A 17,299-nucleotide genomic window follows, 5' to 3' on the forward strand; every position below is an offset into this window, starting at 1 on the left:
TAATATGGGAAAATTTATTGGTCCCGTAAAACTTACACAATTCACTCCTCCCATCACACCATCCTGGATCCGTGCATGACCCTGACAATACTATGGGACTGAATCATTTTATTAATTAATTAAGGCTATTATATTACCTTTCCTGTGGCCTTCTTGTACCGTGTGATCGCCATATCCATGAGTTCCCTGACCAGTATATCCCCTTGTCCACAAGGCACAATGACACGGACATTGCCGAAATACACAGTCACCTTCATATTTTTCTTTCGTCTCCTATGTACAACTAAAACTAAAAACGCCACTGGAAGCAATTATAATAATAAAAATTACTCCTTGGTGTAACGAAAATAAGCTCTTGCGGTCACAAACACACACACGCGGTCACTACTCCTCCGCTTTACTCCACTCCGCTGTAATTTTTTTTCCCCCTTCTCCCGTAAAAATCACCTTTTGATACAATTTTCTTCAACCATTTTCACTGCGGTCAAGAATGGCGAAACATCTGAATGTTTCGGAGCGGCGAGAGGTTTCACGGCGTCAACACTATTCATTATAATAAGCGCGGGAAGATCTGTTGCACCGCGACCCCTCCTTCGAAACCGCACATTGTTTACTCACAACAGAGAATGAGGCTCAGGAATGCTGTTGTTGGTGACACTTGGCGCCCCTCGTGAAGTGAACCACCGAACAGATGTAAAGATGTAATCACTCGAGAAAGATGTAAAGCGAGCTTCGGGACCAACATTGAGACGTTTCACGGGCTCAACGATTGTGTGGTGGCCATAACTTGGGCACGAACGGAAGCTTTGAGCATAACAAAAACCTCCTCCTGGCACAGGCAACGCTCTCTGCCATTATTGATATTAAATAGTTGGTTTTTTTCAGCTGGACCGAACAGACGCTTGGACCTCCCGCCGAAAGTAGCGCACGTATCGGGATCGTCAACTGACTTGTTAAAGCCAATCAAATATTATTTAACATTATCAAAACGAAATTGCATTGATAAGAGTTTTGGCGTGATTGAACGTTTACCCTGTGTAAACACAAAATCCAAGAAAATTTAAAAATTTACATCAATTTATAAATATATTTTTTCAGCAAATTTAATTACAAGATGAGAAATATTGGAAAGTGAAAAAATTATCCATGGAGTAAATTAATGACAATGAAATTCGGATATTTTTTTTTTTAAGTTTCTTCTTATGATTTCTTCTCAAGTTTTTGTTCGTCGGAATTTTTGTTAAGATTTTCATAGGGAACCCGTTTTTTTTGTCAAAAATTCAAGTGAAAAGTTCAATCTTTCTTACCTTTTTTTTGGTCTTTGATGTAAAGTTGTCAGATTCCAAAAAAACGAAACAAGGAACCGATGCTTTTCGGAAAACTGCAATTGAGAAATATAGATGACAGCACCCATTTGTAAAGATCACCGTTGGGAGTGCTTCACTTGTTGATCGCAGGGAAATCACAGAGTAAATTTGCAGTGATCTGAGGTGCATTTCATTAGAAAAGGCCAAAAAATTAATACAGACAGTTATAAAGTTTTAAAAATTACATGGTTGAATGATTGATGTACAGAAAAAAATTCAAAAATGTTTTGTTAAAAACACAGACATTTTCTAAAGTTTGAAACAGACTAAAAATCAGGAAAATATTGAAGTCCCGTTATATATATAGATAATATGGTCATGCATTTTACTGATGACTGAATATATACAATCATCACCATCATCATCCCTCATATAACAACAACTGTCGCGTCGCTTATCGATTTGCGTGTTTTTTTAGTGGCGAGAGGTGTGCGTGTATTTCTTTTTGAGATGTTTCAAGCATTTTACGCGGGATCTATCGGTAAATTCCGAATAAAAGTTTGAAAGAAAGATTTTATTCTATTCCGATTGCCAAATGTGAATGTAGTTTCGTTTTTATCATTAATAGTAATTTGAGCTACATCATCATTTAAAGACGTGGCTCTTGTTAGTGATTTTGATTTCGAGGTTTTGATGGTTAAAGAAAAAAATATTTATTTCAAACTAATACATGCAGCGAATCCCGGTTATATCGCTCCCATTTAGAACGTTTTCCCGCTTAGTACGACAAATTTTAGTGGTCCCAACGTTTACTAATAGTCTTAGATTTAGTCCATTGAGCAGTACTATGTGTATACAAATATGTGTATTTTCTTTTTCTATAAATAAATATAAATTATTTTCTATAAGTGAATGTATTTAAGTTATTGTATTTTCTTTTCGCTCAGGGTTGACCGACTGAAAAGGTGGTTCAGTAATTTTTCATCAAGATGGTGGAGGTGAGGTTTTTATATTGGAAATCCTATTTTGCTGGGAACTTTTTGTATTTGTAGAAGTGTGTCCATAGTTAATGCCATTACAGGTGAAACATTTTCCTGAAACACTAATAGGAACAGCTACAGCTATAGTATGATCTGCCAGGTGACGATTTTTTTTTCGGTGCCCAACATTCCCGATGGAAAGATACCAAGGCCTGTAAGCAATGCTACAGACCTGAAAAATAAAAAATAACCAAAAATTGCTAGCACAGAAAACATAATGGAACAGATGTCGTATGGTCCGCCACTTGGCGTTTTTTGGTGACTTTTTTTTCGGCGTCAAACATGTCCGACAGCCCGACTAAAAGTCGCCAAGACTGTCCAGACACTACGGACGCCGAAAAAAAAATCGCAGCATGAAAAAATCAACAATAACAGTATATATAACAAATAAAAATAATAAATTACAACTAAAAATAAATACTCTATTTTCTTGGTTAAATAAATACTCTCATTTCTGGGCTAAATAAATACTCTCATAAAACATCGCAGGAAAGCCTTTAGTCATCTAAACGGATATCGGAACCCCAGATATTTTATAATCTTCCCATTTTATATCCCTAATTATTTCCAAAAAGCCATTGAAAACATCAAATCAGTGTTTTTGTCTTCTCATGACAGCCGGAACAAAAAAAAGCCAAATAAAATTTAAAATCTCTCTGCCGTGCAGTGATGCCTTGACGTGTCGCCAGGCACTCTCAATTGTGTATGTGTGACAACCAGTGATGGAGTCAACATACTCTACGCTATGATTAACTTTGAGTTGGTTGTAACCTTTTTCCCCTAGATGATGGTAGGCTTTCCAACAATCTGAATAAATAGTTGTTCCCTTTTCTATCCATGTCTCGATGACACGTACGAAAGTAGCCGCAGACCTATCATGAACGGCTACAAGAAACATCTTCCCTGAGCCCCTCTCTATGCCACTAAAAACCCACTGCCCCTCCACCCTGTGACCTCTATTATACTTCCTCTTCCCAAATTTAGATTCATCTATTTCTACAATCTTCCCTGTGCCGCCTATTTTTTTCGACTTGAGCTCAATATGATCTAGAATCATTTCGTGAACAAATTGACACCAGTCGGCCAAGGTGTGAGATGAAAAAAAGAACTGTTGTGCTATCCTACTAATAATCAAAACCAACAAACATAATGATAATAATAAACCCCAAAGCAGAATGTGCCAAAATCTGCGACGTACGTCGCAGAACAATTACCGCTATTGCAGAACAATTTGGAAGAATTTTAAGAAAAAGTGCAAAAAACACTATTACCTGAATAGGGATTTTTATCGCAGAACATTTCCAGTTAGCTGAGGGCTCGTCGCAGAACAGTGCTAAATATTCTGCTTTGGGGATAATAAAAATATCTCTAGATCAAAATGTGAAAACAACATAAGGTATCAAGATTAAACATGAAACATTTTAGACTAAATAAGAACTCAGACTCTTTTAAATAAACGACGGTCCTTCCTGTTGTATAAATAAATAAATATTCTATGTATAAAAAATTGATACCAGACCCTCTTTTAAATAATTAACTGATCAGGGCATGAAAGTTTCTCTGAGTTCCATGGGGGGGAAAAAAAACACGCTGGATTAAAAGTCTAGATATAATGGCTAGTATGCAAAAAAGAATAAAAATGGAAATATTAAAGGTACAATCTGAGAGGCAATGATATCCAAAATGAAATAATTCAACACTGTAACAATATAACCTGACCCGAGAATGAAAGAAGAAGAATCCACAGCTACTGATGCACTGGAAAAAGAACAATGGAATGGAATAGCTGTTTCAAATTTCAAAAAGATGCGGTCAAACAAACAAAGAAACCTGTTTGAAAACTTAGCGTAACTAGAGCCACCTGCAGAGCAGAACGTTTTAGAAAGCTAGGGAGAAATAGCAACTAGCACCACCTGCATAGAAAGTTCCAGAAAGTCTTAGAGATACGACAACCCAGCACCATTAAGTAGGCCTTGGCGACTCATCATCTAGCCGTTTTTGCATCATGGTCATGACAATATCCTTTTGACCAACATCATCCACAACAACCCAAACAACTACTCGCACGAACAAGCATTCTTTCCAACAGCTGTTCAAGTAATGGAAAATTGAGATACATACTGTGGAGATATAATTAGTTCTCTTAATTATTTGATCAATTCAAAGCTACAAGCAACACATATTGGTAAATTCTCTAATGTCGAGTGATGCTGCCATCCAGCGAGTCTCAAAGCATAGTCATGATTATGAGGTTTGTTCAAAGAAGTATCCAACTAGGCTATATAATTTTTCATGCATTAACCAATGAAGCTAGGAAAGGCATGGTTTTGTGCACGTATGTATGCGATGCTCGTGCTCGAATTTTACATTCCTGCAGAAGCTACCAGTTGCTGGCAGACTGCAGGTGAGTGAGGAAGTGTGAGGGTCGTTTCACTTTTGTTTTTGACAAAATGGCAGGAAAAACTTGATTTTAACCACCTTTATTAAGCACCTCACATGGTTAATAAAGATTTCATTTTTGCATGTTAAGGCACTACCAGAACGTGCTTCACTCTCCATCGATGTTTGACATTTGAAGCAGTTGTACCGCTTCTGTATTGGTGTGGTGTCCATTTCTTCATCTCCAAAGGTTAGTTGGTGATCTCGCATATTGTTTCCACTTGGGGATCACCAAGCTTCATATTGAATTTAACCAAGTTTTTCCTTCCATTTTGTCAAAAGCTAGGTCAAAATTCAAGCATGTGCACTAGGATCATATACACATGTGCGCCAAACCACCTCTCTAATTTCATCTGTTCACGCATGGGAACTTATGGTCGGATATGTTGTGAACAAACTTTGAGTGGAAGAGTCCCGTTATACGTATGGATATATTACATTCCCCCACAAGAGAGTGGTAATATACTAAGTTATGTTACAGGTGCAGCATTATTGCATTAAAGTTCCTATATCATAGCTGCCAAGTTTCCTGAATTTCTACTCCATCTTCTAAACACTCGCAAAAATTCTCATATCTCCAGAATTCGGACCAGGATTGTAAAAAATCCCCCATTTTTGGGGGGGAAATTATTCCCACAGAATTTATTTAGAGAAAAGACTGTTGCTTTCATTTTTAATAAGTCCTTTTGATGACATGACAGTGAGGAGGTAGTCCAGTGAAGGACTGGTATAGTCAGGGATGACAAGACTAGTCAGTCCAGCGCCCAAGTGGCGTCGTGGTAAGATGCTCATCTTCCACTATGAAGGTTACCATCAAGGTCCATGGGTTTAAATCCAGGCATAGAACATTAGAAGCAAGTTCTTTACCTACCGAGCCTGGGGCGACCACTGATGAATAAAGCCTTCATTTCCCACCCAACTCTGGTTGGAAATTGCCTATGGCGATATATGACCAGAGTTGGTGAGCGGTAAAGTAGTAGTCAGTCCAGAGAAGGGGCTGAATGAATGAACACCAGGGACTCTGCCACCAGACTTATCCTGTTGCCGAGATCTCTTCCAGCCCAGCTTCGTGGCAGAGTCTGGAACAAAGTGAGTGCACCTAACAGTCTGAATGTGTAGCTAGTGTTCTGCTGCCATCTATACTTCAAATTGTGAGTGAAGTGTAGTGATTGAATATTTGTTACATTGTAGGCCTGTTGCTCTCTGTGGTGAGACTTTTTTAACGGGGAGATAGACTCGCATTCACACCTTGAAGTTGTAAACCACAGAAAACCAACTTCAGCCGACCACCACTGTGGCACTGGTGGGGACCCTTGCGATGCGAGTCTGTTATTATGACCACTCGACCACCACAGCGGCCCAGAGAAGGGGCTACTTCAACTGAAGATGGTTTAATTAATCAGTTCAGTGAATCAGCAGATCTAATTGGCAATGAAAAAGTGACAAACCAGCCTGGTGAAAGTAACAGGTTCATCTGACATGGCGAGTCTGTATGGCAAATAAATCTGACCATGAGTAAGTCTTGGGGAAAGATAACCATCACAGAATGATATTACAGAACTCCAACTGCAGGTCGTGACCTCGACTACAATTTGGCAGCTCACTTTTGAAAATAACATCAATACATACAACCTAGAAAAGTGTATAATTTTGAGGCTTGAGAATGGTAGTTATCTCACCCAGGGGATGGAGATAGTTGTACGCTGCTGTCCTATGGAAGGGACTGAAAATATTGTTCCTTAAAAGTTGTCAGTCACTGGAGCGACATTTGACTCATGTACCAATACATATATAAAAAAAGATAATTTCGATCATTATGTACATTTTAAATAGTTTCATTGTTTTTGTTGATGAACGACCTTTTCTTTTTATTCTCAGGTATATTCAGAGGTGACAGCTATTCTTTCGACAAACGTTATTTCTACAATAAACGGATGCGTCGAAGATACCCTGAAGAAATATGTCCCCATGGCGAACGTTGTCAAGATGATGCTGGATAACGATGTGCAGTACTCGCTGTCAGGTACCCTAGATGGTATCATTGCAGCTCGCAGTGCTCTGGAGAATCTTCTCAACACCTTGGAATCCACGGATGCACCCAGTGAAGGCAGCGCCGCTGCGGAGGAGAGCAGCGCTGTCACAGAGCCCAACGACAGCACCACTCTAAATGAGAGCCCTGTCCTCTCAACTACTGAGACAGAGAACGACAAAAATGGTAAAAATTCGAACTTCAGCAGCCCTGTTGATGTTCCGCCAAGAATTAAGTCGTCTTTCAAGAAATTGAGGTTTCTTCTGCGGGAACGGGCAAGGGCCAAATCCAAGTCTAGCCCAAGGCTTTACAGACATTACAGAGCACTGTTGAAAAACATGTCTCTTTCAGCGGATGATGGGGATTCCGATATACTGAGCAAAGATCTTGAGCAGATGAAACTGAGTACAGAAAACAGCTCAGACGGGGACAGTAGAATAGCTGCCGACGATGATGATGATGAACCTATGGGTCAAGTTATTTCAAAGCACAGGGATGGTGAACCTTCATCTTCTTTCAAGTACCTCTGCAGTATATGTTCTTTCAAGACTCAGCGAAGCAGCCATTTTGAAAAGCATCTGGCCATTCATAACAAAGTAAGTCAATACACCACGCACAGAATAATTTATTCTTCCCACTCACATTGTGTTACAAACCAAAGATCATCACACTTCCGGTTCAAGAGTGAGCATCATAAGTCAATCCAACTATCGACATCAGTTGAGAAATAAATTTTGAACAATTATACTTCAATTTGACAAAATTTTTAATAATTAAATTTAGGTTACAAATTTTGACAAACAAATTCTATCGCCACAAATCACTGCGATTTTTCCAGTCTCGGAGATCTCAGTACATCATCAGTGATTGTCAACCAATCCTTAACCTCCGGGAATCTTAAGCAAAGAAGCGACTTGTGAGAACTGCAGAGCTATTCCATAGCTACAGGCTCTGGATTTCCCCAGGTAAGCGGCGAAGCACGACTGATTGTGAGGAAACTGAAGTTGAAATTCCCAGTGACAATCTTGTCATCACCTTATATATGACTGGCTATTGAAACGATGAATCAATGGCAATCACATATCATATTAGTATATCCCAGAACACCAGATGACATTAGCAGTGATGACTGCATGTTGTTTTGTGTGAACAACAAGGCGGTGTCTTGTCCAATGGCCCCCATATCCTGGAGCAGGGCCCCTGGGCTGGCATCTTTTGTGGGCCCCTTCTGTAGTTAATTTATAGCGTGAAAAAGCAAAAAATGATGAGAATTGCCCTTGGCCTCAGGGTTAGAGCTCTGTCAGCTCCCCGCCCCTTTGTGGGGGCCATGCCCAGGACCAACACTGGATTTGCTGGATGTTGACTTGTGATGACAGGTGAAAATAGATTTGTGAAATATAAAATTATATAGCAGTTATTCAGGATGGAGTGGTCCATTTCCACCCGCTGCGAATCTATACTGTTAACAATTGAAATATTATACAGAAGAAAATGCCAAACTTATTATAGATTTGCATCACCCTATCTCGAGGCAGTTCGACTGTACTACAAAGCAAAGCTGTACAAATGCCAGGTGCCAAGTCATCATTGTTGCCTAAAACTTTCTTGATATGCCTGAATTTTTATTTTCTGGTTTTCTTGTAACACGAAATCGAAAGTTTTGTTTTCATGAAATCAAACAAATTTCTACTCACTTTAACTTGTCGTAATTTTTTTGTTTTTTGTTTATAGGTTAGTACACTTTTCCGGTGCAATCATTGCTCATTCACTTCTGTCCGGCTGAGTCATCTGAGACGCCATGAAATGACACATAGTTCAACGGTCCATTCCTGCAGTGAATGTTCATATCAGACAGATGAACTAAAGTTTCTCAATCGCCACATCAGGTTGAAACATCGCACCACTCATGTCGAAAAGTTTTCTAGGGTACGTAAGATTTACATAACGTATTCATCAGGGTTTGAGCTAGATCAAAAATTCCTTTCGCAAAGAAGCGAAAATGGGGAGAAAAGCTTTAGCAAAATGCTACAATGCTGATGTAATGATTGATGGTTGGATGTCTACTCATTCCGTGCATCCTGTATGCATTTTTGCGAAAGTGGCTACCACTTCTTTCGTATTCTACGATTTTCTTTCGCATTTTGTGAAAAATACGACTGTAGCTTAAACCCTGGTATTCATACTACTACAGTGGGTTCTACTTGATTTATTTGTGTCCTTCTTCTGAATTCGCTACCCATTGTGACGTGAGGGGGTTGACCAATTTGTCCAGAGGCCAATTTCTCACTTTCTCATATTACAGTACTTAACCAATAAGCTTATTGGTTGCATTTGAGCAAACATTACCAATAAGCCCATTAGTTGCATATGCTTGAAAGTAGCATGCTTTATGCTATTTAGTAGCACATGTACCTTAGGCCTAAATGCAGTCCAACCCACAGATATAACGGACTCTGATTTGATAAACTTTTTTTTTTAAAGTTTCTTTGCTTATATTTGTGTTAATTTCAGTCCGGTATAATGGTTTTCCTTCATTTAACAAATGAAAATGTCAGATTTTACTGATTCCTTAAATTAGAGTAAAACTATCCATGATATATACAAAGTAAGAAAGACTGAATATCTAGCCAAGATGAATTTTGAAAAGAAAATTCTTTTCCCAAAATTCATCTTGGCTTGGTATTCAGCCTTTTTGTATGAACAGTTAGAGAGTGACATTGTTTCTCTCTCTGCATACATGGCATAATAATTGGCATTTTGTTCATAATAAATGCAGGGTGATTCAGAAAAGATGGGGAAACTTTAAGAGATGATAGTACACACCAATACTAACACTTTTTATCAAAGAATGCCTGGTCTAACATGAAATGCAAACCTGCTAGCGCGTTTTGAAACGACCGCTCCACAAACATTACATCGACATTCCTGTTAAAATTCATTGAGAGAAAAAGAACACCATGCATGCAAATGTTACTTGGGGAGTAAAAAGAAACCGTGTGCAAATCTGCATCACAATGAATAAAAGGCATGGACGCCAGCCCTGTGAAGTTATTCTAGCATGCAACTGTTCTGATAGTTGTAAGTAACATATGGGATTATGGCACACTTTAGTAATACTGAAAAAGCAGACACACATTTCATTTACGGAGCTGCAAACTGAAGTATTCATCATTCACCCATTATTTGCATGCTTTGTGTTATTTTTTCCCTGATAAATTTCAACAGGAATGCAGTTTTAATGTTTGCGGAGCGGCCATTTTGAAACGTGCTAGCGTGTTTGCATTTCATGTTAGACCATGCATTCTTTGATGACAATTGTTTGTATTGGTGTGTACTATCACCTCTTAAAGTTTTTCCCATAGTTTCTGAATCACCTTTGTATATACATTTTATATCCTTTAAATACCTATAATTCTTGCAATTGAGGGAACGAGATAGGAGGTAGGTTAAAACATTTTGTAAAAATATCACCAAGGTAAATTTTCGATTCATCAAATACACCGAATATTTAGGTTCTTAACTGAAAAAGTCAAATGTTCCCAAGTCAGGAATAGCTGTACATTTGACAAATTTACATTAGATCTCCCTTTTTAAATTCATGTTATAAACTCTTAGTATTTAGTACTTTCTTTTTCATATTTCTAGGTTCTCAACTGTCCGCACTGTCCATACAAAACTACTAAACAGCATTACTATGATCGTCATCAGCGGATGCATTGCTCAAAGGAACGGCGCCTCCTACACCATTGTGATAAATGTTCCTACAAAACACATAGAAAGGAACACTATACCAGACACGTCAACAATGTCCATAACAACAAGCGGCCGTATCTATGTCACCTCTGTGGCAAGGCATTCAAGCGTGGTGATGCACTCCAACAACATCATCAAACCCATGATGAAGGGAAAATTGGTGCCCATTCAAACTTCAAGTGTGAAATCTGTAGTAAAGTCTTTCGTTCTCAGTTCTATCTTTGGGAGCACCAAGCAGTTCATTCAGAAGCTCGGCTGTTCCTCTGCGAAATATGTGGTGCTTCTTTTAAAACGCGGTCTGTACAGAGGAAGCACGTGGCAACCATTCATCGCAATCCCAGAGCTTATTTGTGCCATTGCTGTGCTAAACGTTTCAATACTCTATTTGCATTAAAGAGGCATCAGAAAGTGCATATCGAGAAGCTACCGGTGCAAACTAATGTGGACAGCAGTAGTCCGGAAGCAGTTCGCGTACCTGAATCTCGCACTGTGGCACCAGGTACGATGGCATCTTTACCTACCGCAGCTGATCCTGTTAATGTCGAAATGAACCAGGCGGCTGCGACCATCACAACATTTGATATTGGTGCCATGCCGCAGGATGCACTGAATGTTGACTTAACACCACTAGCTATCCAAGATCCTCAACCAGTTTGTGCAACAACGACTGCCGATATCATACAGCAGATCACTCCCGCTTTCTTCCAACCGTCAGAGAATGCGTCTGCACTTTTATACTTGACTAATGGCTTGGTACAGTTCTAAACAAATGGTTTTGTATTGATTAGCTATCATTGATGTTCCGCTGGTAAACGGTTCCTTGTTGATAAGAAATTCGGCATTGCAGGGCAGTAGTCAGATTTCAGGAATAACTAGGAGCAGATAGTTTGGGGAATGTTAATCATTGTGAATCAAGATTCTATCTAATCTTTATTTGTATGACCTGTTATTATGTGTAAGGAAAAAAATCTGACACATTTCGGAGAGTTTTTGAAAAAAAATACTAAACTGTGTGAATTTGATTTCTTTTCATAAATTCAATAACGATAGTGTTTAGTTTTTAAGTATCTACTCTGGTTTTCTCATGGCATAGCTGCCAAGTCTCCCGAATTTTTCGGGAATCTCACGAATTTTAGCTTCATTGCTCGACCTCCCGAAAAGTTCTTAAATCTCCCGAATTTTTATGAAAATCAAAAAAATCCCTAATTGTCTCTAAAAATTCCCTACTTCATTAAAAAAATCCCTAATTGTCTCTAAAAATTCCCTACTTCATTAAAAAAATCCCCGCTTATGAAAACAATCCCTAAGTAATTTCTTGTGGGGCATGAAGCCTCTTTTTTTTCCCTTTCGAATTGACGTCACACGTCGTAAATGGGGAAATTCCCTTTTTAAGAAAGTTTTACAAACCCTCTGATGGCAACAAGAAAGTTGTTTGTCTTATCGTGCAGGGAAATGGCTTGGCAGCCAATAATCCCGGATAATAATTGAAGATTATAGTGACGCGCATATGGTCAAAATTTATTTTGTTGAAGTTACGTACGTGCGATATAACAAAGCATGAATACTGATAAGCAAAAACATATTTAATCAATTTTAAAGATACTTATTCCGATGAATTTCCTTTCATCAAACGTTCCAGAAGAGGGCCGACTTTTCCTTTTTGTACAAGTTGTGTTACAGACATAAACATCGGTCATGGAAAGACTGCCATCATCACTCATGTGAAATGAAAAAAAAGACATCAAGCAAGTGTCACAAAAAATCAGTGTTCTTCAAACATTGACAGTGTTTTCCTTCATCTTCCGATGATTTTGGGGTCATTCGCGCAGAATGTTTGTTCACAGCGTTTCTGATTGAACACAATATTTATTTTTACATCATTGAAGTTTTGGCCTCCAATTTCACTTGTTTTTCGCGTAGGAATTTTATTTCCAAGGGGTTAACTTCCAGGTGTGTAAAATCCCTATTTTAATTTGACTTCAGTTTTTGAGTACGGAATTTATTTCCTACGCTTTAACGTTTATGTTTGGAAAAGCCCTATTTTATTTGGAAAAATCCTTATTGTATTTATTAGGGAGTGGTTTTAGCATAAAATACGGGTTTGCGCGAAAATCTCCCGAATTTTAATTTTTAAAAGTTGGTAGCTATGTCATGGCGATTGCTTGTTGATGAATAGTTTTATTGTGGCTTTCAGAAAATGATCACTAGCTCCAGTGGGTGCTGGATATGTTTCTTATCTTGAAATTTTGACACAATGCTGTTTCTTTAGAATCTCTGCCCATTCATACTGCCACTATGTAAGTGCTGCCTTAATGCATGGGCCCGACTGGGACCCTCAGAAAAATGAGAAGCAGTTGAATTTTTTGAGAATTTGCTAGTTAGGGCCTCAGAAAAATCACTTGGCCTAGGGCCCTTAATATTCTTAAGATGCCTCTACCGCTGTGGTGTTTGAGTGGTCATAGTGATGGACTCACATGGCAAGGTCCTGGATTCGAACGCCACAGGTGCCGCAGTGGTGATTGCCAGAAGTTGTTTTTTTTGTGGTTCCCAACTTCAAGGTACAAATGTGAGCTGATTTCCCAGTTAGCAAGTCTCACCACAGAGCACAACAGGCCTACAACAGTACAAATACTCAATCATTACACTTCGCTCATGGATGGTAGCACTGAAAATTCAAAACAAGACATTAGATATGCATTCATAGACATTAGATATGTATATATATACACCCACACACACACTTCTGTCACAACTCAATCGATAGTAAATTGGCCATGGCAATAGAAAGTAATTTTGCATGGTTTGAATGAATGAAGGCCTATTCATACTGCATCTAGATTTGAAATGCAATATAGCGAAACTTCGGTCCATAAGTATAATTCTCTAAATGTGCTTGTAATCCAAAATCTTGTATATGGAATCAAACTTCCTCATTAGAAATAACAGAAATTCAAATAAGTTGTTTTTGGCCGTCTCTCTCTCTCATGCCAACGATTCTTTTCAAAGATATAGTGCAGGTTGATTTATTTTATACCATCATATTTTTACTCTCTTTTTTTTTTTTGCATTGAAGTCTCAAAGATTTTTGAAATGATACAAAAGAACAAGGGCTTTACTTTGAAATCCCTGCTTCCATTGACATACAACCAGAGAGTTAAAAAGTCTTTCATGGCCTTTTACTAAGAATGCCACTGACTTGCCATAGTCATTTTTTACCAAATGAAGCCGCAAGGCCTGGGAAAAGACTACAAGTCAAACAAGGGCTCTAAGCTATTGAAGGTTTTCATTAATATGCATAGTGTCTCATTTGCATGTGACACTTTACTACTGAAGATAATTTGCTCTGGAATTACGTTCATTTGCCAAAATGTAATTTCCCATAAGTTTTCTAAATAAAATTTTAGAGGTACACTATAGAAAGACAAAGAACTGGCCGAAGGCTAAAATTAGAGCTTCAAACTTGGTAAATTTGAATCTGCAGGCAGATCTTATTTTACACTGATGTACATAAAGCTGGTGTTGACACAACCTAATCGAGTTCGTAGATGTCACCATCCATTTGTGATTTGGTCAGTTTTTTTCTCTGTCTGATGTATGCATATGGAGAAGATAATCTTCCAGAATATTCAGTTTGATGCTGTGGATCTTGCACTGGAAGAACATATTTCTAACAACGTTGGCTCCTTTTTTTCAGTGCATTTTCTATTTGGGGAATTTTTTATCTCACATAAAATGGTTCAAAAAATTTCAGAAAAAGATATAGAGGTACACCTGGAAAAATATTATTAGGTGGGCATGAGTCAATCGAGCTCTAGTAACAGTGATTCTAATGATGATTGCTGCCCAATGGGGCTATATTAAGTTAGCATATGTGTCCATATTAATGGAAATGTTCATTAGCCAAATCGGCATTCATTAGCTGAGGCAGGAAAACCATGAAAAAATCGTTGTTAACCAAAAGATTTGTAAGTTGAGGGTGTTCATTAGCTGAAGTATCACTGCGCATACTAATTTCCCCGCATTAGCCGGTACGCCAAAAAACTCGAGGGACACCATCTTTTTGAATGTTAGGGTCTAGTTCGTTTTTTGCATGCCGGGGAAAATGAGGTTTAATAAGGATCACAATGTTCATTGAACACAATGTCCAATTCAATGGATTTTTAGATTGAAGATATTCAAGAATTTTCCATAATCTATGACTCAAATTTCTTGGCATGTAGGAAAATACGGTATTCCCGGCATGTGTTGGCTAATGCACAGTATAAATATTTAAATTTGTTCTTTTGTTAAAATAATGAGAACATGTTCCACGGATGCTTGGTCCTGGCCCTGAATGTGTCAAAACAAATGCGATCCTGTTATGCTTTACAGACAGTGCTAATAATTAGCAAAGCCTCTTTTTCAGCTAGTCCTCGTCTAGGAGGAATTGGTATATCTACTATTCATATTGGGGAAAATTTCTATATGTGATTGTTTTAAAACTTTCAAAATTTTTTCTTGAGTTGCAATACATTCCTCGTTTATCAAATCAGAAGTTGTCTAAAAATTTGATTGTCTTGCAAAACACCTACTAGTCATGTTCAGATCCGATCAGAATGTGAGTTATTGCTAGTTTCTAGCGATTATAAATCAAGTTGCTTGTAATCCGAAGTTTTACTGTACCATTCTTGAATTGTCCACTTTGTACTAAACCTGATTTTGTGTAGATTGTGTCATTCTTTGCTATCATTTGAGGGGCAGCCTCAGTAATGTGAGTTTTAGACTGAGTTAGGCCTGACTGTCCGTGTACGGCCCATTCAGCGCACATGAGCTCTAAGTAGAGAGGATTTGTTGCCTTTGTGGTCTAGGGCGTTCACCCAACAAATGAAGAGAACATGGGTTCTATTCCCTGTTGCAGAGGCAGTTGAATTTTCTTTCCTGGATTTATCTTCACATCAGCCAATTGTTGAAACCTTCATAGACCTGATTGGTTGTTAGGGTTTGCCATAAATTATATACTCCCATTGCACATCTGTGGTGTCTATTTTACTTGGTTCATTATCCTTTAACCACATGTCATAGCTGCCAAGTCTCCCAGTTTTGCGAAATTTCTGCTCCATTTCCCGGACTCCTGAACAATTATATCTCTCGAATTTTGACATGGTTGTAAAAAATCCATACTTTTTTAGAGAAAAATTATTCCCAAATAATTTACACAAAAAAATACTGTTGCTTTTAATTGTCCATTTTTGCTCCCCAAAAATGGTATCACAAGTGTAAAGTAAATTGGTGTCATTGCGTCAAATAACAAAGTATTTCATTTTTGAGGGGAAAGACAAAATTCGCCAAACAGCCAGTGTCAAATTGCCCTTTCGACATCCAAAATTTGTGATCATGAGATGACTTGTATCTGTTTTGACCAATGTTCTGTTAATTCTGTATGTCCTGTTTCTGGGACGATGGCAATTTTTTTTTTTTGGCATGATTTGATTTGAGAGTAGCAATGACAGGTAATTTAACCTGCTGGTTAGCGTTATTTGGGATTTGTTGCTAATCGGCGATAGCTTACACTATGTCATGTTTCTGCAAAGGGGAAGAAATCCCTTAGTCCTATATATTTATTTTTGTGTGGAATTTGTATCCACGGGAAAACCTCCTTACATCTGATTCTTCAAAGTTGGCAGCTATGACATGTGATTTCGAGTTGAGCTATTACATAAATCAGTGTTTCTCAAAGTGTGCACCGTGGCTCCTAGGGGCGTCGCGGTGAGCTGGAGATATTGATGTTTATGCTTAAATTTATGCTTTGAAGCAATTCTTATATGAATAAACAATATTGACTGAGCTATTCTGAGTAGCTGCGAGTCACAAAAGTTTGAGAACTACTAGCATATCATCTCACCTAATGATCATAAATATATCATCTGATGATGATAAACACTGGAGTTTGCAAGATGTTGAATGACCTTAAACTTCTGAAGCACAAAAAAATCATTCATCAATGATCAATTTTTATTTGGTGGAACCTTAGAATCTTCTATTTCCATTGTGACGAATCATTTGTCGCAATGATAGATCATGTAGATCCCAGTATCTACATGAGTACCACTAAGCAATTCAACACAATAAGATTCAAGATTTAGAACTCATTACAATTTACTGTTATTTCAGAATTTAATAAAATTTAAACTTATTTAATCTCAGAAATTGACAAAATTTGAATTTCACCACAAGTCTTGCTTCCTCGATATGACAATCCACAACCTCAGTCCTTGAAATTGTTTGTAGATCACTCAGAAACCGACTTCCTTTACTTCTGTGGATCTGAGAGGATGATCAAACAGCCACAGTCAAATTCAGGAACATCGTTGAGGGAGGACCAGAGAGTCTGCAGGTGGAGTGGGAATACTACCGATGTAGCAAGTAACTGAGATTATACTGCAAGACCAAGTGAAGTTTAAATGCACAGAAGTGATCTTGCTGTCACCTTATATATGGTTGGTTGCTGCCGAGGTGGCCAATCAATGCTGATCACACTCACCATTTGCATATAGTCTCATTCTGTAGCGTCATCAGCATGTCACTTTGCCGTAAACAACGATGAGACGGGCATATCCTGATGATGGTGAGGCACCATGTCAGACGAAATGACTTGATATTGCAGGTGGAAAATACAGTCGAATCCCGTTATAGCAAACTCCAAGAGACCGGAGAAATCACTCTGCTAAATTGAAATTTCGTTATAAAGGAAT

General features: G+C 38.2%; 2 protein-coding genes across 4 annotated transcripts in view; one reads left to right on the top strand and one right to left on the bottom strand.

Moving 5' to 3' along the window:
- Window positions 1–868, bottom strand: part of LOC149087771 (partitioning defective 3 homolog) — an 86,789-nt gene extending 85,921 nt beyond the window's left edge. Inside the window, exon 1 of one of the 2 annotated variants that reach the window (XM_089231679.1) lies at window positions 138–868. In XM_089231679.1, coding sequence (XP_089087805.1) covers window positions 138–257 — 120 coding nt within the window. In that variant the 5' untranslated portion in view covers window positions 258–868. The remainder of the gene's footprint in view (window positions 1–137) is intronic. The other variant, XM_089231680.1, reaches the window with a different exon arrangement.
- Window positions 869–1,741: 873 nt separating this feature from the next.
- Window positions 1,742–11,842, top strand: LOC149087772 (uncharacterized). Of its 2 annotated transcripts, none has more exons than XM_089231683.1 (5): window positions 1,742–1,848; window positions 2,255–2,305; window positions 6,665–7,411; window positions 8,547–8,741; window positions 10,461–11,842. In XM_089231683.1, exons 2-5 carry the CDS (start codon window positions 2,297–2,299, stop codon window positions 11,331–11,333), a joined length of 1,824 nt encoding a protein of 607 aa, XP_089087809.1. In that variant the 5' UTR covers window positions 1,742–1,848; window positions 2,255–2,296; the 3' UTR covers window positions 11,334–11,842. The 2 variants fall into 2 exon arrangements, with proteins under 2 accessions (XP_089087809.1, XP_089087811.1); XM_089231685.1 differs by having other exon boundaries at window positions 1,835–1,904; window positions 10,461–11,433.
- Window positions 11,843–17,299: the final 5,457 nt, after the last annotated feature.

The sequence above is a fragment of the Pholcus phalangioides genome, unplaced genomic scaffold (assembly GCF_987345545.1).
Source record: "Pholcus phalangioides strain wild (caught in Gottingen) unplaced genomic scaffold, Ppha-v1.0 ptg000004l_1, whole genome shotgun sequence".
In the NCBI taxonomy this organism is placed as follows: Eukaryota; Metazoa; Arthropoda; class Arachnida; order Araneae; family Pholcidae; genus Pholcus; species Pholcus phalangioides.

Coding starts and splice junctions, on each gene's coding strand:
- LOC149087772 (XM_089231683.1), top strand. Junction 7,412..8,546: donor ATCTGGCCATTCATAACAAA/GTAAGTCAATAC, acceptor TTTTGTTTATAG/GTTAGTACACTTTTCCGGTG. Junction 8,742..10,460: donor ATGTCGAAAAGTTTTCTAGG/GTACGTAAGATT, acceptor TCATATTTCTAG/GTTCTCAACTGTCCGCACTG.